The sequence below is a fragment of the Protopterus annectens genome, chromosome 1.part1, assembly GCF_019279795.1.
Source record: "Protopterus annectens isolate FY-2018-M chromosome 1.part1, PAN1.0, whole genome shotgun sequence".
Lineage (NCBI taxonomy): Eukaryota > Metazoa > Chordata > Ceratodontiformes > Protopteridae > Protopterus > Protopterus annectens.
Window position 1 is genome coordinate 1137634505 of NC_056726.1, and position 24284 is coordinate 1137658788.

Genomic DNA, 24284 nt, shown 5'->3' on the forward strand with positions numbered 1-24284 from the left:
TTAAAGATTTATTTTCCGTTATTCCACAAACCATTGGTATGGAATGGTTTGAAGAGGTTCTTACAGAAATGAAATTTCTTACACCTATTCAATATAGAATTGTCCTAGAATGCATGAAATTGGTGTTAAAATATAATTTTGTATATTTTGAAGGTGACTACTACCACCAAAAAGAAGGGGTAGCGATGGGGTCTGCCTGTGCCCCAGTGTATGCTAATATAATTATGTTACACTGGGAAAAACAATATGTTTTTAAATCTGTGTATAACCAATACATTGTCAAGTACTTCAGGTTCCTGGATGATATCTTTATTCTATGGAACGGAAGTAGGGAGAATATAATGGAATTTTTAGAGTATATTAATCATACTACCTCTTTTTTGAGTTTTGTGCATCAAATAGAAAAGGATGAAATACACTTCCTAGACATTAAGTTGAGTAAAGATAAAGTAAGAAAATGTTACAAATCAAATGTATTTAGGAAGGAACACTTCTCAAACACCTACCTCCATTACTGTAGTGACCACCCATACCAACTAAAGAAAAATGTGGTCAAGGGACAAATGATTAAGATGGCGAGGATGATATCAGAGGAAGAAGATTTTTTGAAGGAAATGAAATATGTGGAGACAATGTTTATTGAAAGAGGTTATCCTAAGGAAATTATAATACCCATAAAAGAATATGTAACGCAGGGAAGGCAGACTAGATACAAACCTTTGATATGCAAGAGGGATAACATTACAAGTGACAATGAGACAAATAATAATAATAATGTCAATATTACTAATGTTAATATAGATAGTGGCAATGTAAACAATGTGATTAGTAATAATTTTACACCATACCTTACTATTACTTACTACAAAGATATCGGGTGGTTGAAGAAGAGCATTTATGAAGTTTGGAACATGTTCAGAAATATAGCAGTAAAAACTGATGTTTTCAAGAGTGAGCTTAAAATCAGTTTTAGAAGAAACATGAATATTAAGAACACTCTGGAGAGAAAGAAAACAGAGAAGGAAGGGACTAGTAAAAAGTATGGGACTTTTAAGTGTGGCCGATGTGCACAATGCCCATACATTGCAGAAATAAAGGAACTAACACTACCTAACTTACATTTGACCCTAAAAGCTAAGAGATACAGTACCTGTTATTCTAAAGGTGTTGTATATTTAGTTATGTGCAAAGCGTGTCAAAAATATTATATTGGGAAAACTGAAAGGCACCTTAGAAATAGAATATACGAGCACATAAGAGATATAAATAGGCACAATGACAATAATGCTTTATATCGACATGCAATAGAGTGTAAAAAAGCTGATTATAAATTTTGGGTATTGGAAGTGGTAGAATGTATGGAGCGAGGGGGTGATTGGGAAACCAAAGTTGAATACAGGGAGATGATATGGCAACTCAGACTTGATGCCTGTGGTAATTGGGGTCTGAATGACCATATATCTATCACCCCTGCACTGAAAATATTAGCCAATGACCCAAAAATTAAAATGTTATAACAAACTGGTCCCACAATGTTCTTTGAAAGGATTTCTGAAATGTTTTTTGAATATGTTCTTTGAAATGTTTTTTGGAATGTTCTTTGAAATGGTTTTTGAAATGGATCGTGAGATGTTTTTGAAATGTTTTTTGAAATGTACTTTGAACATGTTGCCTTGAATGTCTTGTTGGCGGTTTGTATATTAGAAGTTCTCAAACAATTCAAGACAGTATTATCTACTGTCATGGAATTTTTTGTATAGAATTTTTTGTATAGAATTAATTTAATTATTTTACTATCTATACAAATTTATCAAATCAATATTTATATTTTACTATTTATATTTATTCACATTTAAGATATATATACATGTATATTCATATTTATATAGAATTATTTATTTAATTAATTATTTATATATTTATACTGCATTTATTCTATTAGTTATTGTATAATATATGTTTTTTTATCAGCATCAGGATATTTTATTATTTATTTATTTAACTATATATGCACTTTATCACTCATTCAGTATTTTCAAAGTATGTAATATTTTGAATATTCATTTTATTTTGTATTATCAATTGCATTTTTATTATGGTTCAACACGAAGATGAAGTGCCCTTTTAAATTTAAAACTTTAACATTGTATTAAGCAATTAATCAATTAACTACTATTGGGAATCAAACAATATAAAAGACTGTTGGGATTAGTTTTCAAAAATGGATTCTGAAGAAGTCTCCGTTGTGGGAGATGAAAGCGCTAAATCCGAGGTGTTTTCATGTTTGTTTTGGTTATTTACATTAAAGAATTTAGTTTTTAAACTATCTGTCATTCGTGGTCTATGCTGGTAAAGTACTACGGAGGTTCAGCAGAAAAAGGGAGAGACAAAGGACAGCCTTAATAGTGCCGGGACGTAATTGGTGTTTGGTGACATATTCTTCTTGGTTACAAGTTTTAAGTAATCAAATTAAATAAGTTTGAAAAATAATTGGAAATGTATTGAGTATAATGAGACGTGGAAAATTATTAGGAGGTTATCCATGTTTTATTTATAAAAGACATTTGTACATTAAAGAAAAGTTGGAAAAAGTTAATAATAACAACATGTGTAGTACACCAAATGGTGGGATGAGAAAGGGTGGGTTTCACCATCAATGTAAATTTATATTTGAGGAGCAGAACATTAGGCTTAATACATTGAGTACTAAATTTAAGATAAATTAATGCATCAGTTGTAATACTACAGGGGTGGTGTGTTTTGAGTTTTGTGATTTTTGCCACGCATATTATGCTGGTAAGACAGAACGTGTGTTGAGAAAAGAGAATTTATTAACATAAATATGATATTAATATAAATTAGGTTTATAGGTTCATAGGTTTATAGGTTGGTACTAAGCTATTGGCCCTAGGGCCTATACAAGCCTAGCCATAACAATTCCCTGGCTATTTCTTCTCAGAGTATTTACTTCCCTTGACCCCTATCTAGCAGAGTGACTGATGTGATCCCTGGGGTGAATTTCCTATCTCCCAGCTAATCAACTAGGTTCCTTTAGAAGAAGTCCAAAGGGGCGCTCTGCTTGACATGTATGGGCAGTCTATTCCAGAGTCTGGGGAGTCTCTGGGTCAGGAACCTATCCCTCCAGCATGTTTTGTTCATTGTGGTGATAAGGTTTAGATCCCTGGAGCGTGGGTCTCTGAGGGACTGGGATTTCTTTAAGTGTAGCATGTCCAACAGCTCTGGGTTTGACATTGCCTTATAGGTTATGCAGTAATAATACAAGATTGTATTACTTTGTGCTCGAAAAGGTTCCTATAAATCCCAGAGGTGATCCCTGGGAACACAAACTTGAATATGGGTCTAGTTCACATAATTGAATTGAATAGAGTTTTGCGGAATTGAATGTTCGATTGTGTGAACTAGACCCATTGAAAATAGCAAGCTTCACTGGCAGATTACACTGAATGCCAATACACCACCACGTTTAAATGATGCTATTTCTATAAGTAGTGTACAAAATTTACATGCAGCCAAGTTATAACTGAAAATATTATTTATCAAGTATTTTTAAACAATGTTTTTAAGAGTTTTCTTATATATATATATATATATATATATATATATATATATATATATATATACATATATATATATATACATATATATATATATAATATATATGTTACTATGTGTCTATATTATTTTAGTGAAATAAGTATTCATCGAAAATGTATTCAACAAAAGCTAAACAGCAAAATGCAGGTCAACGAATCACGGACTTTTACCCATGATTAGGAACCAGTTGGCCACTGGCACTCCAAAAGATAACACCGCACTAAATGATGAAACCCACCCAACTGGGGTGGCTTTGTCCCCATACCCCAATGTAGGTGCTGCCCCCCACACCCCCCTAAAAAAAAAAAAAATATATATATATATATATATATATATATATATCATAGTGGGGGGTGGGTGTGCAGGGTGGCTTGCCCTCCTGCTAAACAGAGTTAGTGATTTTTTTATTTTGTGTTATGGTGTTTACTTTACATGGTCGATGTTTCAAATGTTCGATCATATGGTCTCGGCCATATGAAAGTCAAACATTTGAGCTGTCGATCATGTAAAGTAGACCTATATATATATATATATATATATATATATATATATATATATATATATATATATATATGTACCAACTCCAAGACTGCACTACAGTGAGGAAAAGGAAAAAGATGTGGTATTGGCCAAGTGGTTCCTAACCGTCGTAAAAGTTCTATCCTTCACTAGTAGTAGTAATATAGACCTGTTACTATTTATTACCAAATATATCTTAATAATAATTTTTTTTTTGTTCTAAGTTATTTTACATATTTAAATATTATGTCTATTCTGTACTTTTAAGAAGTTTTTAATTACGTTTATTAATTAATTGTTGGAACATGATTGGTTTAAATTTTGACTTCATTGTACTTAAGCAGTCATTTTTCAACATCTTGAGTTCTGAAGACATCCTTTTATTTAATGTAGATGAACGTGCTAAACTCATACTTAATAAAATATCTCCTGTTAATTTCATGAAAGTGGAATCTTTTGGCATTTGGTTTATCAATCTATTGTGAAGGTACTGGTGTGGACCACGCTTGGCTTATGTAGTCAAGTAATACAACAAATTTGTAAAGTCTTTACATGTTAAATTTCCGGAAAAATGTCAATTTGCAAATGCATCAAGTTAAATGAATACCACTGACCACATTAGATAAACTTCATAGTGAATTAAAAGAAGAAAATTAATTGCTTCAAGGTTTTAGTAAGATACACAACAGTGTTTTTAAGGGGGATGTGAAAATGAGATTAAACAGGAGAAATGTTTAACTGAATATTATTTATAGTATTCAGATTGTGTTTTTATTCCAACAAGATATAAGCATACTTTCATTGCAAATAAGACTATAGTTTTTGAAACAGTTGCATAAAAATTGTTCATGTTAAGGACAAAATGAAAGTGTATGTAAAGAATATCTGACAGTAAGTGAATAATAATCTGCTCATCTGAAAATTTTTAACCATTGTCTAGTCATAAAGAAATATATGATTTGACTCATGTTTTATGTCATCAGATGGGGAATGTGAAGGTTGAGGCGTATGGATTAGGAAAAATGTTAGGGTGTGGATTTCATTTTAACTGTGCTTGCATTTCAAGTGTTTTCAGTCTGATTTTGATGCTTGACTCCCTGGCAACTATTAAAGAATGTCAGTATGGCAGATTACAGGAAGTTTTGCTCTTTGTGGACATTTATTTTAATAAATTCATAATGCGTGCCTGATATGGAAAGACAAACATACAAAGCCAGGAGATCATAGTTAGCAGAATTACTGCTGCAGTGTCCATTTGTAATTGGTCCATGATTGTTTTATTTTTTCCAGTAATGTTGGTTTTAATCATGGTATAAAGAAAGCGGGAATCTGCTTTTCAAGGAGACAGGACCTTCATTTCCTAGTCTTCCATGTATCTATCTTTCTTTGCAATAAAGGAGATTATTACTCTCTGCTGAGCTGTAGTGTGCAAAAGTTATTTGGTACCTTATGAGGGTAACAACTTGAGTACCTAGTGCTGCTTCCCAGTCTGTCACCCGTCAACACCAAGCTGAGGAGCAAAAAAGGCCACACTCTGATCTGACACTTCTCTGTTTTCTCCTAAGGTGAAATATTAGGCCATCCATGTCTTGCCCTCATGCTTCTGTGATGGACAAAAAAATGACCAAGCCACTTTCTACAATAAGCGCTTCAGTACTGCACCAGTGCAGGAATTCATTTCTGTACAAGCACCCAGAAATGCTGGTACAGAAATTAATACTGCATTACTGACTAATTGGATCTGCCAATCATTTCCCATAATACCTTGTGTCCTACCTAGCTATGCTTCTGAGGCTGGAGAGATAATGACTGCACAGATTTTCAGTCGTCCACACCTTTGCAAGACAGATACTTTGATCTCCACGTGGACATCAGCAAAGAACATGCCAAAGTTGAGTGGCCCCAATACAAACCCCAAGGAACACAAATAGAGATCATGTTTTACAGGAGACTGCACCCCCAACAGTGACTGTATGAGTTCTTTCTGTGAGACAGTTAGCTATGTAGCAGATTATATGTGGGTTAATATTTAAGTGGTTAATCTTAATACTAATGCCAGTATATCCGACAGTATTGAAGGTCTTATCCAGGGTCAGGCAAACATTGTGTATTTGCTATTCATTATACAGTGCTTCAGTTGCCTTTTCCAAGACGTGCACCAGATTTGGTAGACAAGGACTACCTTTCATAAAGGTGAATTGACTCATTTTGAAAGTTGTGCACTGAACTGTAGTTATATCAGTTTGTGCCCTGGGAAATCATAGAGTAATTTCTCCCATACAACAGCTTTTTATATATATTTGTTAAAGCATAATAAGATAACTATTTTCCTAAATGCTATTCAAATGTACTACTGGTAACTATATAAATAATAATTGGATGTCTTATGTGAACAATCCAGATCTAATCTGAGGGAGAAAAACATTCTTCCTGGACAGTTATTGATGCTGCTAGTTTCAAAAATAAAGCAAACAGGGCTCACAACTCCTTAATAATTGCCAAGACATTCATTCAGATTCAGGATGCAGTCCTGTGTTATGCTAGTGACATAATAGGCTGGTAAATTTCCTGCAACGTACACTGTTTATCTTTTTTCAAAGCTGATACAATTGTTTCTGATTGCAACATCTGCTGAAACTTTCACTTTCTGTAACATGCTGCATCTCTAAATGAATTGATTACATCATCTACAAGAAAAATATAATGAAATTGGTTTGATCTTGACTGTTGTCTTTCAGATGAGCAAAAGAAGGAAATGGAAAATGTAAGTGTCATCCTCAGGACAATGAATGCTTCACAACAAACCTACACTGCTTCTTTGGCCAGTTTGAAGCAGGAGAACAATAAGTAGAACACAACGATCACTTCTAATATTATAGAAATGGTTCATTCACTACAAAATAATAACTTCAAAACTAAAGTTAAGAAGGAGTAAAGTGAGGAGTGTATGTAAAACATAAATGCATCATATAAAGTGTAGACATTAAATAGAACATAAATTCAACAGCTGTGCTTTATTTTAATTTTTAATACAAACAATATAAGAAAACACACAGAATGTACACATATAGCAGACTGCAAGTAGAAAAGACAAACACTTTACAGACTTCCAAAGTATCCACTGCCAAAGAATATCCTCCATGGTGAAGGAGCCACATAGTCAAAATCAAAAATTGGTAAAGACACTATAATCCTCCTTTGAAATATCTGATCAGCTGTAACATTTTGGGGTATGAAATGTTTAAGAATGATTCTATCTACCACCATTTGTCACCACCTGTTTCACTGCAGAGCTGTTCTTCTACCTGCTTTAGTCATCATGGTTGACTGTTACAGGCCTTCACTTATGCAAGTCGTCTATCTCTTGGCTGGACCCAATAGATTCCTCTTGATTTCTGACTCTTTTTCCAAAATTTTCTTCATGAAATCATATTTAGCTTTCCTGCACAAGTGAAACAGCCCAATAACCATCATTTGTTTTCCTTCAACTGCTCTGCAAATGGGGCTACTTTGGCGTCTGTCCTTCTATCTGTACACTCTCCAAATATATACTTATGAAAGACAGTCACATAGCTATCTGGTAGGTCAAGAAATATTACTTCCTAGCCTTCTATAATTTCTGGAAGGTACAGTCCAACTTAATTTATCTGTATGGCTGTTTTCTGTATTTCATCATACCGGTAACCTCAAAAGTATGGGCGGCCGCAGTGGTGCAGCAGTTAGCATTGCTGCCTCACAGCAAGAGGTTCTCTGGTTCAATCTTCGGCTGGGGTGCCTTCTATGCAGAGTCCGCATGTCCTCCCTGTGGTCACATGGGTTTCCTCCGGGTGCTCCAGTTTCCTCCCACATCCCAAAGACATGCTGTAGGTACATTGGACACTGTAAATTGGCCCTAGGTGTGAGTGTGTGCATGTGCCTTCTGTGGAAGGTTGGGCGCCGGGCTGGCAACTCAACACCATAAAACTCCACTGCCAATCATGAGAGGACAGGTGATCCGCTGTTGCGACCTCTAACCGGGAAAAGGCGAAAGAAGAGGTAACCTCAAAGTACATCTCCCTTTTAACCAGTTTACCTTTTCTTCATGATTTTGTTTCCTGTGTGTTTCTAGAAGTGCCTCATTTAAGCAACTCATCATCTCCAGTATTTCTGCTTCAGGCCCTGCACCTCCAAAACCCTTGCTAAGCCCATCCAATCTGAGGCTAATTCAATCTAGTTCAGCTAATATTTTATAAATTATGTCTTCCATTTTTATTATTAGTGCTACCACAACATATACTAATTTTTGTATGCCACTTCATAGAGGTACACTTAGATAGAAACAAGCATGTAAATTTGGCAACAAAAGGATTCTAGAATGGTTATTCAACAGAGTATCAGTGACAAAGGAAAAAATGGGTAACAGTACATATTGCAAAATGTGGGGGCTCCTATAGTGCTAGAGGAGGAGAAGAAAGTCAGCAATGGTAGATATGTGGTAATAACAGCTTATTGGAATGAAGCAGAAGTGCAATGACACATATTTTTATTCCACCTAAAACTACTATCAAGGAATTTAAGATAGTTATTGGATAAGTGATTAGTTTCCATCAGGGAATATTATCCATGGATTTGGACTGGAACCTGACATGCAATAGTAAAGCTGTATCAGTGGGAATCTAGAAGGAAAATAAAACAAAAGAGCTAGATTTCAAGAGAACAATATGAGAATATTTGGGATGGGAGATACGAAACCTAGGCAGAATTTATAAATTATTCTACAAGATAAAATAACTGGGCTAGATTGAACAGAAACTGTATTGTGCTAGACCATGCGTATTTGATTGACAGTTTTGAATCACAGCCAATAAGTATTTCGGACCATATGCCAATAAAGATGCAAGGGTAATCAGGGAAAAATGAGATATTAGAGCTTCCCTACTTACTTATTAAAAAGAGAGAGTTTGAATGAATGAGTAGTGAAAGCAATTCAGTAGTTGCTAAGAAATGTACAAATGTGTTCTGAAGGAAAAAGTGGGATAAAATGAAAATGAAATTTAAAAATATTGTAGAAATGAGAAAGACACACAGAATGAGATATGGGACATTAGTAATATTAATTATTTAGCGGGATTATCAAAAGTTAAAGTACTGCAGTTGAATGGGAATCTTACTGAACAAGAAGAGTAGCAATTGTTGAGTGTTAAAGGAAAAATAAGGGAGTATTTGGATAATATGCATAAGTGAAGCAACTACTTTTGATAACAACCCTAGAGCACAAAAACTATTAGCACAGCAACTTAGACAATGAGGGATAGAAAGGGATGTTGCCAAGCATAGGTAGCTTATGATTAGAACGATCTTATAGAGGTAAGAGGTATTTGAGATATTTCTGAACTTCTATGGAAATCTGGACAGACTGAAAGAACGTGGAACAAAGAAAAGACACAAATGGAAATATTTATGGAAGACTTAAATATGCCAAGCTTAAAGGAAGATGAGACTCAATAATTTACAGCTAAGATTAGAGAGGATGAGGAAAATGGTGATGTACAATCAATCAAGAATGAAGTCTCCAGTCACAGATGGTATTCCTGTAGAAATTTGAAAGTATGGACAGAAATAAAATGAAGGTTGGAAAGGTTTTGTTTGACAATAATTTATAAGAGCAAACAGTACCAGTATTTTGAAAGACAGCTGTGGTGATTGTACTACTCAAAGACAGCAAAATCCTTTAAACCCATCGTCATATAGACAAGTCTCAATGTTGAACCATGATTATAAAGCATTTAAATGTATACTAACTAAGAGAATGACAAAGGTGTTGTCAGAACTGATAGATATGGCTCAGTGTGGTTATTTGATAGGGAGACAAACATTTAACGTTAATAGTCAATGATGATCCAAATGAAGCAAAGTGCAATGAAATCTTGTCATGATAGGAGATATTGCCAGCCCAGCTATCTGGAATTTTGTAAATAATTATATATCGTTTGTGAATATCAACATGATTCATATGTTAGGGTTACAAATGTATTAGAATTGTATGTTATGTGTATATCAAACTGCTGGTACAGAAGTGTGTGTTGAAAAGTGTTTGCAAAGTACTGAGCTTAAAAATGTAACCACAGTGCACCCTACTGGATTAGAATAGAAATGTACCTGTACTATTGTAACTGTTTAGATGTATATATTTTAACAATGGAAACTGGAACACCAGAGGTTAACTTCAGAAAAATAGCTGAAATTAAATTACTTTATGATAACAAGAGACAGGATGTCTATACTAGGGAGCTATCTGTGTTTCCTTAAAAGAGAAATAATTACTAGGTTTGATATGTGGAAGTGTTTTATTGTTTTATGACTTCTAACAGCTGCAGAGATCTGAGCAAAAGCCTTTTTTATGTATTTTCACAGGTAGATGCTAAATGCTGCCAGCTGCACCAATAGTTTTTTTTTACCTGGGATAGAGTCAGATGGCAAGAAGTGATATCATCCTGCAAGCTATCCTAGCAGCAATATTTGAGATATTAATTTAAGAACTCTCGGAGAGAGAGACTGAGTATTCTGTATTTTCTTTGTCCTGACATCAGCTGAAAGACCCACTCACCACATCGGTCTTGCTTGCTCTGAAGTAAGTTGACTAGGGTCCAATAACTTTTTTAGATATAGTCAGGAATATAGGAAGGCTTAACTTAGATGTGTTTCTTTATTTATTTGAGACTATCCTGCAATGTTGTTTTAAATATTTCCTGTGATTTTGAACTCTGATGTTACTGTGATTATATACTGAGTATTTTCTTGTTCTTTTATTATTTATTAAATATATTTAAACCTTTCATTGTGGATGATATTTGTGAGACATATTTAAGTTCTGAGAGTACTTGCATATTAAATCTGGTGACACTGTGGGCCACTCCTAATAGCCTTACTTTTTGTCAAACCACCATTTGTATTAACAGTAACATTACACAGTAAGATTGGACACCCTTTGTTAAAGGCCTTAAAATAGTTGATATGGAGCTCGCTGTTGGCAGTGAAAACTACATTATAGTCTGGGCAGAAGGGGGCATAGATAGTAAACTTGTGCCAGCTGTGCCCATGTGTGTGTTTGTGTGTGTATAAATCAAAACTCAATGCGTGTGTGTATGTGTGTGTGTGTGTATGGGTGTGTTTGTGTGTGTGGATGTGTGTGTGTGTGTCAGCTACTTGGGCAAGGACCTGAAGCAATGGTTGGACTTAGAGGGTGCTGGAGGTCTTGGCTTGGCCACTCAGCTGAGATCTCAACTCTATAGCTGTGCTAGTGAGGAGGCTTATTGGAGATCTGGAGAAAGAGGAAAAAACAGCCCCAGACTGACTGTGGTCTTTGTGTGCTCTTAAGGGAAATTGCACTTGATGCAGAGAGCTGCATCTTAAAATACTGTGTGTGTGTGTGTGTGTGTGTGTGTGTGTGTGTGTGTGTGTGTGTGTGTGTGTGTGTGTGTGTGTGTGTGAGAGTGTGTGTGTGTGTGTGTGTGTGTGTGTGTGTGTGTGTGTGTGTGTGTGTGTGTGTGTGTGTAACATATCATCCTTCCAATGTCCAATGTATATCCCCCAGTGGTGCTAGTGGTGAGGATTGAGGCTCCTTGATTACTGTTGCCAGTGCTGGGACATCACATTATATTGATGTCAGTGGTGGGATACCCACATATTGGTTTTCAGTGGTGTGGATATTGAGTTCCTGTAAACAGTGGTCACTAAAGGTGTTTGTACTCTCAATCAGCCACACAGTGAACATTCGGAGTTTCATATCACAATGGTTTTATTTTTTGTTAGCTTAGTTAGTCAGGGAGAGGAGGCAAGGATGTCAGCAGAGGAGTTTGGCAAGCTCACAAGGAGCCAGTTGGCTATGTGCCAAACCAAAGGATTGGTGCATGCCATCCTGACTAAAGTGGAAATTATTGCAGCCTTAGCCACAGCTGCATCACAGACCAGCAACCAGGAAGACAACCAGACTGGCTTTTGGGATATACAACTCTCAGAAAATGGACAGTCTAACCTTTCCACAGAGCACCTAAAAATCCATCTAGAGTTAAAGAGACTTGAATTGGAAGCCACATGTTTGGAAAAAGAATCAGCAGAGAGACTGAGACACCTGTAGGCTGACGAAAATGAGAAACTGAGGTGTCTGAAAGCTGAGGAGAATGAGAGGCAGAGGCAACATGAAAAGGAGATGCTGACTCTTCACCAGGGTCCTGGAGTTTATGGGGAAGGGAATAGCTGAACCCCAGAAGCAACAAAGGTCAGTAAATTTCTTCCACAATTAACAGATGGTGATAATTTTGACAGTTTTATTCATATGTTTGAAAGGGTATGCAAGCAGTATAATGTTGACCAAGGGCTCTGAGTATGGTTCCTGACCCCCTTATGCCATGGTAAAGTTGTAACTAATATTTCTAAATTGTCTGATACTGATTGCTTAAATTATAATGCAAAATTGTTCGTTAGAGTGGTTTAAGTTAACACCTGAAGCTTATAGAAAAAAGTTTTGTGAGCATAGATGCAAGGCAGATTAAAGTTTGTGTGAATATGTTGCTAACTAAGCACTTATTTTCATAGGTGAGTGAGTGAATGTCAGGTCAACACTTTTGAAAAGCTGACAGACCTTGTGGTGAGGGAAAAAGCCCTTAGCACTTTGCTTGAGGACATGAGAATCTGGTTAGCAGACAGGGAATGTAACACTACAGATGAATTGGGAAAAAAGGGAGACATATATAGCAAGGGGGGCAATATTGCACCAGAAAGGGATACTCAGTGCTGCTCGGGGGTCTAAGGGAACCGATGGTGGGCAGCCTAGACTGCCCCAACAGAGTCTGCCAGTAGAAGAGGAAGCCAGTAGTTTAGGTACATAGCTAGGACCAAGGCTTAATTATTTTAAATGCAACCAGTGGGGCCATGTAGCATATAGATATCCATGGAGGCAAGATGGGGGACAAAATGTGGGACAGCCAGTAAGTGGGAATGGCAGAATGCCAGCAGTAAGTTGTCTGGCGGCAACAAGGGTACCAAACTATCACAAGAGGTTATATCCTATCTTAGTAGATTGGAAACAGACACAGCCTATGACCTAACCATTGTGAAGTCTGCAATCATTAAAGAGGAGCACTTCTTGTTTGGGCAGTCTACTCCAGTCAGAACTTTAGGAGGGACCCCATTCCAAATACCTTTGGCTAGGGTTCATCTTTACTGGGAGGGCAGGAAAGGTAGCCAGCAAGGAGGCGTGCTTGAGGACATCCATGCAGATGTCCTTATAGGGAATGATTTTGATAATACAGTACCTTATGTCCATGCAGTTACATGCAGTCAGACTTAGAGACAAGCATGTGGGTCTTGTAGCCTGGGGGGACCCAGACAGATGACAGACTTGAAGCCAGGACTAGTGTGGTGATTACTTCATTGAGGGAGCTACCCTGTAGCTGTGAGACTGAAGGTGAGCCAGAGCTGCTTGTGGGTTCTGATGTTCCCTTGGACAGAGTGACTGCAAGGGGAGAGGTGAGTAGTAGTACCCAGTCTGACAGTGAGGCACTGCTGTTAGAGAATGCTATACTTCCTGTGGAAGGGCAGCTGGTAAGGGTTACAAAGAGAGAACTGAGACAGGCTCAGCTCTCAGACCCTACATTACAAGGCCCGAGGGAGGTAGCAGGGAGACACCTGATTCTCTAGGGAAGGGGAAATCTGCATACTGGGACAAAGGGTTACTGTACAGACAGTGGACCCCTGAGGAAGGGCTAGAGAGTGAGAGAATACAGCAGTTCGTAGTGCCCAGAACTTACCGTCTGGCATAGCCATAGCTCGTGATATTCCCTTTGCAGGTCATATGAGCATAAAGAGTATCAAGAGATGCATTATGCAGAACTTTTATTGTAACAGGGTACTGCAGGAATTGTGAGCAATGCCAAAAGGTAGGCAAGGCAGGAGACAAGGTCAATGTTCTTTTGTTGCCTTTGCCTGTGAATGAAGAGCTGTTTCAGACAGTAGCTATGGATATTGTAGGGTCTCTGAGTACCCCAAGTTCCACAGTGGAAAAAGTATATCCTAGTGGTGATTATGCTACCAGATACCCTGAGGTGGTGGTTCTGTCCTTCATCTATTCAGAAAAGATGGCAAATGTTTTGTTAGAAATTTTCAGCAGGGTAGGTTTCCCAAAGGAAATACTGACTGACAGAGGTGCTAATTTCATATCAGACCTTCTGGGTTGTCTGTAGAAGCACTGTGGGGTGAAGCACTTGAAGACCACCCCCTACCATCCTCAGACAAATATTCTGGTAGAGAGGTTAAACTGTACACAAAAGACTATGCTATGGGCATTTTCAGACCAGCTTAAGATGGAGTGAGACAAATATTTGCCCCATTTGTTGTTTGCTTACAGAGAGGTTCCCCAGGAATCCACAGGTTTTTCACCCTCTGATTTGCGCATGCGTATGAGCATAGGGTGAGAGGCCCTCTAGATTTGTTTCATGATGAGTGGGAGGTTGAGTGTGAATCCCACAAGGAGTCTTTGTGGCATATGTTCTAAACTTCAGGACAAGGCTCAGGGAACACATGGGCTTGGCTCAGGAGAACCTGGCAGAAGCCCAACAGCAAAAAAAGTCTGGTATGACAGGAATGTTCAAGTTAGAGTGTATGTTGTGGGGCAGCTGGTTATGGTTCTCATTCCTGTTAGACACAATAAGCTGCAAACAGCTTGGGAGGAACCCTTTAATGTGGTAAGGAAGATCAGTGAAGTTAACTACATGGTAGAACTGCTAGGAAGGAGGCAGGGGCACAAACTGTAACTTGTTAACTTATAAAACCATACCATGATAGGGAGGCCCTTCTGCTAAGTATTCTCAGTAAGAGGCAGGAGAAGTCTGAGGGGGATCTAAGGCTACATCAAGCCAGGCAGCAAAATGACAGGTTAGTAAGGTGTACCTTGGGATTGCAGGCATATGATATGACAGTGCAGCACCAACACAGATGGGCTCTCTAGATATGGAATGTGGTAATGTATTCCCAGATAGACCCATCCCTCTCAAGCAATGTTTCTAAAGGGTCACTTGAAAAAATAGCTTGAGTCTTTTAGTGGGGGAGAAATATCATTAAAGGAGATACTAAGAGCCCAGCTATCTGGAGTTTTGTAAATAATTATGTTATTTGTGAATATCAACATGATCTATATGCTTGTATTACAAATGTATTAGAACTGTATGTTATGTCTATATCAAACCGCTGGTAAAGAAGTGTGTTTTGAAAAGGGTTTATAAAGAAATGAGCTTAAAAATGTAACACAGTGTACCCTACTTGATTACAACAGAAATGTACCTACACAATTGTAACTGTTTAGATGCATATATTTTAACACCAAACTGGAACACCAGAAGTAAACTTTAGAAAAATAGCTGAAATTAAATTACTTTATGGCAGCAAGAGATGGGATGTCTATACTAGGGAGCTCTCTGTGTTGTCTTGAAAGTAAAATAATTACTAGGCTTGAGATGTGGAAGTTTTTTATAGTTTTATGACTTCTAACAGCTGCACAGATCTGAGCAAAAGCTTTTGTTTATATATTTTCATAGGTAGATGCTAATTTCTACCAGCTGCATTGTTGGTTGTTTTTCACCTGGTATAGAGTCGGATGATAAGAAGTGATGTCATCCTGCAAGCTATCCTAGCAGTAATATTTGAGATATTAATTTAAGAACTCTCTAAGAGAGACTCAGTATTCTGTATTTTCTTTGACCTGGCAACATCAACTGGAAGACACACTCACCACACCTGTCTTGCTTTCTCTGAAGTAAGTTAAGTAGGGTACAGTATTTTTTTAGATATAGTCAGAAATATGGCAAGGCTTATTTTAGATATTTTTCTTTATTTATTTGAGACTGTCCTGCAATGTTGTTTTAGATATTTCCTGTGATTATGAACTATGTTGCTGTGATTATATATTGAGTATTTTCTTCCTCTTTTATTATTTATTATTAAATATATTTAAACCTTTCATTGTGGCTGATATTTGTGAGACATATTTAAGTTCTGAGAGCACTTGCATATTTATTTGGTGACAATGTGGGCCACTCCTAATAGCTTTGCTCTTGGTCAAACCACCATTTGTATTAACAGTAACATTACACAGTAAGATTGGAGACCCTTTGTTAAGGGCCTTAAAGTAGCTTATAAGGAGCTGCCTGGTGTCAGTGAAAACTACCTTATAGACTGGGCAGAAGGGGGCATAGCTATTAAACGTATGCCAGCCTTTCCCAGGTGTGCATATGAGTGTGTGTGTGTGTGTGTGTGTGTGTGTGTGTGTGTGTGTGTGTGTGTGTGTGTGTGTGTATGTGCGTGTGTTTGTGTGTGTGTGTGTGTGTGTGTGTGTGTGTGTGTGTGTGTGTGTGTGTGTGTGTGTGTGTGAGCTACTTGGGCAGGGACATGAAGTACTGGTTGGACAGACAGGGTGCTGGAGGTCTATAGCTGTGCCAGTGGGGAGTCTTATTGGGGATCTGCAGAAAGAGGGAGAAACCAGCCCTGGACTGACTGTGGTCTTTGTGTGCTCTTAAGGGAAATTGTACTTGATGCAGAAAGCTGCATCTGGAAATACTGTGTGTGTAACTCGTCATCTTTCCAATATACGTTCCCCACTGGTGTTAGTGGTGAGGTTTGAGGCTGTTTGATTACTGTTGCCAGTGGTGGGGTGTCACAAACCCCAATTTTGTTGATGAGTCATGATGCAGAGAAGGCAATTGTTAGACTTGGGTGAGATTTTATGAGCAGGGCAATGGCAGCATTTACACTTAATGTTAAAATAATGGGGATAATCATAAAGATATATACAAGGTCAGCAGCAAGAATCAATGTGGGTGGGTTTTTCTCTGACAATCTGGGTTTAAATAGAGGAAACAGGCAGTGGTGTCCTGTTTCTTCTTTGTTATTTGCCACATACTTAGGGCCAGAGGCAAAGAAAATATGAGATTCATAGATTAAAGGGTATAATTCTTTATGGGATGTAACAAAAATAGCCTTATTTTCAGAAGATGTTATTTTATAGGGGTCATAATCTCACTGCACTCAACTGGTGTGTGTCTGTGTTTCTGTCTAGTCAGAAGAGAATAATTGTGTATCCTGCAGTCATTACTTCAATTCCATGGAGTATCAATATTCTGACAGTTGTCCATGCCTACGTATCCATTTCAGACAGGCCTCTTAACAGCTTCTCTCCAACATCCAATGATTATGTCATCTACTATACATTGTCCTGCAGCAGTGTAAAAGTCACACTTGTGCCACGGTGTTTGCATTAAATCCTGAGTTCTCTAGTCTGTGTACTTCGATAAGGGGTTCTAATCTCACTAACGGGTGTATATGTGAGCATCTGTATGCTTACTTGCTTGACCACAGACAGCATATTACACCAGCATGTGGGATACTGCTATTACCATCTTCCTCTCCCCAGACTCTGCTGATGTCATCAGCTATAAAGTGTTTTCTGACACTCTCCTCCTCAACTTTGTGCAGTCAACTGGTGTATGTGTATACTTGCTTGACATTAGAGAGAGCATTTTACACCAGCATGTGGGATGCTGCTAGTACCATCTTCCTCTCCCAAGACTCTGCTGATGTCATCAGCTATAAAGTGTTGTCTGACACTCTCCCAGTCAGACGTCTGCTGCGGCAGTTTAATTAAATATAGAGGTATCTAGATGTACTTAAATAGGTAGGGTTCTTTTCTCACTGCAGTCACTGGTGTGTGTGTGTGTGTGTGTGTGTGTGTATGTGTGTGTGTGTGTGTGTGTGCATGTGCGTGTGTGTGTGTGTGTGTGTGTGTGTGTGTGTGTGTGTGTGTGTGTGTGTGTGTGTGTGTGTGTGCACTTGCTTGACATTAGAGAGAACATTTTACACAAGCATGTGGCATACCGCTATCACCATCTTCCTCTCCCCAGACTCTGCTGATGTCATCAGCTATAAAGTTTTGCCTGACATTGTCCAAGTCAGAATCATGCTGTGGTTCTTGTGTTAAATATGATGGTCTCTAATAGGTGTACTTAGATAAGCTGAGGCTCTGTTCACATTGCAATCAGGTGGTGTGTGTGTGGCTGTGTATACCTGCTTGAAATTAAAGAAAGCATTTTACACTGGCATGTATGATACTGCTATCACCATCTTCCTCTCCCCTCTCCTCTGCTGATGTCATCAGCTATAAAGTTTTGTCTGAAACTCTTCAAGGCAGTCTTATGCTGTAGCACTTGCATTAAATACAGAGGTCTCTAGTTGGTGTACTTATATAGGCAGGGGATCTGTTCTCATGGCAGTCAGATGTGTGTGTGTGTGTTTGTGTGTGTGTGCACTTGCTTGATATTAGAGAGAGCATTTTACACCAGCATGTGGGATACTGGTAGTACCATCTTCCCCTCCCCAGACTCTGCTTATGTCATCAGCTATAAAGTGTTCTCTGACACTCTAAAAGCTCGAATTGTGCTCTGACACTTGTGTTATGTACTGTGCTCTGTAAATAGATTGTTTCAAAATATGTGAGTCCACGTCTTTTTCCAACACTCCTTGAAACTTCATATTGTAGAATACGAATAACTACATATTATCCTGTGTAACATGCAACTGACCTTTCTAACTTTTGTCCTATAGAGCTATTATCTCCACTAGCTAAAATCATGGAAAAATGTATACACAAACAACTACTTAACCATCTCCTTCATAACAACCTACTAGCACACACTCAACATGGATTTAGACCTTCACATAGTACTACCACTGCACTACTTTCTTTTACCAACACCATCAACTGTAACCGTAACAACAACAAACTAACCTCTTCTCTTTTCCTAGACCTGTCAAAAGCCTTCGACATGGTCAACCATACACTTCTTCTACACATATTAAAATCCCTTGCCTTGGATTCCTCTTCCTTAACCTGGTTCTCATCCTATCTTGAAAACCGACAACAAGCAGTACTCTGGAAAAATTCTCTATCTGCTCTACTACCTATCTCTTTAGGAGTACCTCAAGGATCTATACTAGGCCCACTCTTATTCTCTATCTTTATTAATGATCTCCAATCATCTATCCAAAACACTACCTGTATACAATATGCAGATGATTCTACCATTATTTGCACAGCTTCCACTCAATCTGAACTCCAGTCACTTACACAATCTACCTTTTCTACCGTCGAACAGTGGTTCTCAAAAAGATGTCTTCTCCTCAATCCCAAAAAAACAAAACTACTACTATTCTCACCTACCCACAAATCTTCTCAACTAAACTTCTCTATTACTGCAAGTGATAATTTCCTCATCTCCCCAGACTCTACTACCAAACTGCTTGGTGTTACTATTGATAATAATCTTAACTATGATTATCACATCAATAACACTATAAAAGCAGTTAATAAAAAGATTGGTTCACTGTACAGAATTAAACCCTTCCTTACACCAGAAGCACGGACCACCTTAGCACAATCACATCTTATCTCTACCCTACTGTATGCTTCCTCTATTTACACTAATCTCTCTAAAAGCAACCTGAAGAAACCTACTACATCCTACCACAATATAGCTCGTTTTGCCACAGCATCCCAGTATAGAACTCACCACTGTCTAAACTTAAAACACTTACACTGGTTTGAACTTCCTAACAAGCTTATCTATCAACAACTCTTAATAACACATAACATTCTATATCAACCATCAAAGACACCTGCTCTTAGTAACCTCTTGACCCCCTATAATAACTTGAAACAGCTGCTCCATGAAAAGCTACAAGTCAACACAACTAGAATTACAAATTCTGCAGGTAACTGCCTTTTCTCCAACTCAGTAGGCAAAATATGGAATAACCTCCCCTCACACATTACCTCTCTAGGCTCCTTTCATCTTTTTAAAAAACAACTTCTTGTACATCTGAACAACTTCTGGCTCTGCTCTTTTACCAATCCAGACTAATCTAATTTCTACTTTCTACTATCATACTTCCTTATTTCAAAACTGCGATCTTTCTCTGTGATCACAAATGACTTAATGACTGTACTGTTACTACTGTTCTCAAAAAAAAAAAAAAAAAAAAAAGGTACAAACAATGTCTTTTACAAGTATGTATATAGATGTAATACCCCATCCTCACATAATTGTACTGTAAAGAATTAATGCCTTTCTCAATACGTAGATAGCACTATGTGTTTTTTATTACTTGATCTAGACTAATATGTATGCATTGTTGCTCACTGTCTGTGTCACAGGCATTTATTGTAAATGTTTAATTCTCTATAACCTTGTTTTAATCTGTGGAGCTTTTCTCCCTGGGCCTCCACTGAAAATGGAAATTATCCAGCTGGACTAGCCCGGTCAACAAATGTAAAATAAAATAATAATAAATAATAAATATTTAAGGCAAACCTGTGCATGCACATTAGGAAAAATGTTAGAGTGTGGATTTCATTTTAACTGTGCTTGCATTTCAGGTGTTTTCAGTCTGAGTTTGATGGTTGACACACTGCCAAGCATAAAAGAATATCAGTAGGGCAGATTGCAGGAAGTTTTGCTTTTTGTAGAGAATTCTTTTAATGAACTCAGAACTCGTGCCCAGTATGGAATGAGAAAAATAGTCAGAAGGCCATAGTTAGCAGAATGAATGCTGGAGTGTCCATTTGTAATTGGTCAGTAATGGTTTTATTTTTCCAGTAATGTTGCTTTTAATCACAGAAGGCATAAAGAATGTGGGAATCTTCTATTCAAGGAGACAGGACCTTGAGTTCCTAGTCTGCCATGTGTGTGTGTTTTTCTTTGCAGCATAGGGGATTATTCTCTGCTGAGCTGTACAGAGAGAAAGTTATTTGCTACCTTAAGAGGGTAACAGCTGGAGTACATAGTGCTGCTTCCTAATCTGTCACCCCTCAACAACAAACTGAGGAGCAGAAAAGGCCGTTCTCTAATCTGATACTTCTCTGTTCTCTCCTAAGGAAGAACACTAGGCCCTGCATGCCCTGCCCCCATGCTTATGTGATGGACAAAAAAATAAAAATAAAAAGCCACTTGCTACAACATGTTTCAGTACTGAACCAGTACAGGAATTTATTTCTGTACTGGCATCCAGAAATGCCAGTACAGAAATTAATACTGCATTACTGACCAATTGGATCTGCCAGTCACTTCCCATAATACCTTATGTCCTATCCTAGCTATGATTCTGAGGGGGGAGAGATACTGAGTGCACAGAATTCTAGTCATCCACAACTTTGCAAGATAGTCTACCTTGATCTCCACATGGACCTCAGCAAAGAACATGCCAAAGTTGAGTGGCCCCAATACAAACCCCAAGGAACACAAGTAGAGATAATGTTTTACAGGAAACTGCATCACCAACAGTGACCGCATGAGTTCTTTCTGTGAGACACTTAGCTATGTAGCAGATATCATGTGGGTTAATATTTAAGTGGTTAATCTTAACACTAATGCCAGTATGTCCGATAGTATTGAAGGTGTTATCCAGGTTTAGGCATACACTGTGTATTGTCTATTCATTATACAGTGCATTAGTTGTCTTCTCAAAGAAGTGCACTAGATTTAGTAGACAGGAACTACCTTTCATAAATCTGAATTGATTCATTTTGAGGGTTGTGGACAGAACTGCAGTTATATCATTTTGTGTCCTGGGAAATCACAAAGTAATGTTCCCCACACAACCTCAGCTTTTTATATATATTTGTTAAAACATAATAATATGGCTATTTTCCTAAATGTTATTGAAATGTACTACTGGTAACTTTATATAAATAACTGGATGTGTTACGCGAACAATCCAGATCTAATCTGAGGGAGTAAAACATTTTTCCTGGATATTTAGTGATGATGCTAGTTTCAAAAATAAAGCAAACAGGGTTCACAACTCTTTAATAATTGCCCAGACATTCATTCAGATTCAGAATACAGTCCAGTGTTCTCTTAGTGACATAACAGGCTGGTACATTACCTGCAATGCACACTGTTTATCTTCTCTATAAAGCTTATACAATTGTTTCTGATTGCAACATCTTTTGAAAAATGTCACTTTCTGTAACGTGCTGCATCTCTGAAATGATTAGATCAGATACAAGAAAAAAGTAACATAACTGGTTTGATCATGACTCTGTTGTCTTTCAGATGAGCAAAAGAAGGAAATGGATGTGTTACGCGAACAATCCAGATCTAATCTGAGGGAGTAAAACATTTTTCCTGGATATTTAGTGATGATGCTAGTTTCAAAAATAAAGCAAACAGGGTTCACAACTCTTTAATAATTGCCCAGACATTCATTCAGATTCAGAATACAGTCCAGTGTTCTCTTAGTGACATAACAGGCTGGTACATTACCTGCGATGCACACTGTTTATCTTCTCTATAAAGCTTATACAATTGTTTCTGATTGCAACATCTTTTGAAAAATGTCACTTTCTGTAACGTGCTGCATCTCTGAAATGATTAGATCAGATACAAGAAAAAAGTAACATAACTGGTTTGATCATGACTCTGTTGTCTTTCAGATGAGCAAAAGAAGGAAATGGAAACTGTACACATCATTCTCAGGACAATGAATGCTTCACAGCAGACCTACATTGCTTCTTTGGACAGTTGGATGCAAAATAGCAGTAAGTAGAACACAACATGGTGGATTATTACAAATATAACTTCTAATATTACAGAAATGGTTCACTCACTGCAAAATAATAACCTCAAAACTAAAGTTAAGAATGAGGAAAGGGAGTAGTGTATGTAGAACATACATGCAATGGATAAAGTGTAGACATTAAATAGAACACAAATTCAACAGCTGTGCTTTATTTTAATCTTTTAATACAAGCAATATAAGAAAAAACACAGAATGTACACATATACCAAACTGCGAGTAGAAAAGACACCCTACAGACTTCCAAAGTATTCACTGCCAAAGAATATCCTCCATGGCTTTCCTGCACAAGTGAAGTGACCCAACAACCATAATCTGTTTTCCTTCACCTTCTCTGCAAATGAGGCTACTTTGGTTTCTGTCCTTTTATCTGTACACTCTCCAAATGTATACCTGTGAAAGACAGTCACATAACAGCTATCTGGTATTTCAAGAAATAGCATTTCCTAACCTTCTATAACTTCTGGAAGACACTGTCCTGCTTAATTTATCTGTATAGATGCTCTTCTGTATTTCGTCATAGTGATGACCTCAAAAGTACTTCTTACTTTTAACCAGTTCACCTTTTCTTCATGATTTTATTTCCTATGTGTTTCTAGAAGTGCCTCATTTAAGCAACTCATGATCTCCAGCATTTCTGCTTCATTTCTTGCACCTCCAAGCCCCTTGCTAATCCCAGCCAGTCCGTGGGAAATTCAGTCTAGTTCAGCTAATATTTTATAAATGTTTTCTTCCATTTTCTTTATTAGTGCTATCACAACATATACTCATTTTTATATACCACTTCATAGAGGTACACTTAGATAGAAATAAGCATGTAAATCTGGCAAAGAAAGGATTCTAGAATGGTTATGCAACATAGTATTAGTGACATAGGAAAATATGGGTAGTAATACAGATTGTAAGGGGAGAAGGGGCTCCAATAGTGATTGAGGAGGAGAAGAAAGTCAGTAATGGTAGATGTGTGGTAATAAGGGCTTACCGGCAAGGAAGGAGAAGTGCAGTAACATGTATTTATCTTCCACCTAAAACTGCTATTAATAAGCTTAAGATAGTCATGGGAGAAGTAAATAGTTTCCAGCAGGGAATATTATCCATGGATGTGGACTGGAATCTAATATGCAATAGTGAAGCTGTATCAGCGGGATCTAGAAAGGAAAATATAAAAAAAAGGTAGGATTCTAGACATAGATATGAGAATATTTGGGATGGCAGATATGAAATTACTATCAGAAATGTAGGCAGAATGTATGTATTATTCTCCAAGGTAAAATAACTGGGCTAGATTGAACAGAAACTGTATTTTGCAAGAGCATGAGTTTTGAATCACAGTCAATAACTATTTCAGACCATACGCCAATAAAGATGCAGGTTAATCAATGAAAAATGAGCCATTAGAGCTTTCCTTCTTACTTAATAAAAAGAGAGAATTTGAATGAATGAGTAGTGAAAGCAATTCAGTAGGTGCTAAGAAATGTAGAAATTTGTTC

The 24284-nt window shown here is 37.4% G+C and overlaps 1 protein-coding gene across 1 annotated transcript in view; it reads left to right on the forward strand.

Annotated features, from left to right (window-relative positions):
- Window positions 1–1569: 1569 nt before the first annotated feature.
- The window catches only part of LOC122815731 (hepatic lectin-like), a 284846-nt gene continuing 262131 nt past the window's right edge, over window positions 1570–24284 (forward strand). Inside the window, exons 1-2 of the mRNA XM_044088486.1 lie at window positions 1570–1624; window positions 22652–22756. Of these exons, the coding sequence (XP_043944421.1) occupies window positions 1570–1624; window positions 22652–22756 (160 nt within the window). The remainder of the gene's footprint in view (window positions 1625–22651; window positions 22757–24284) is intronic.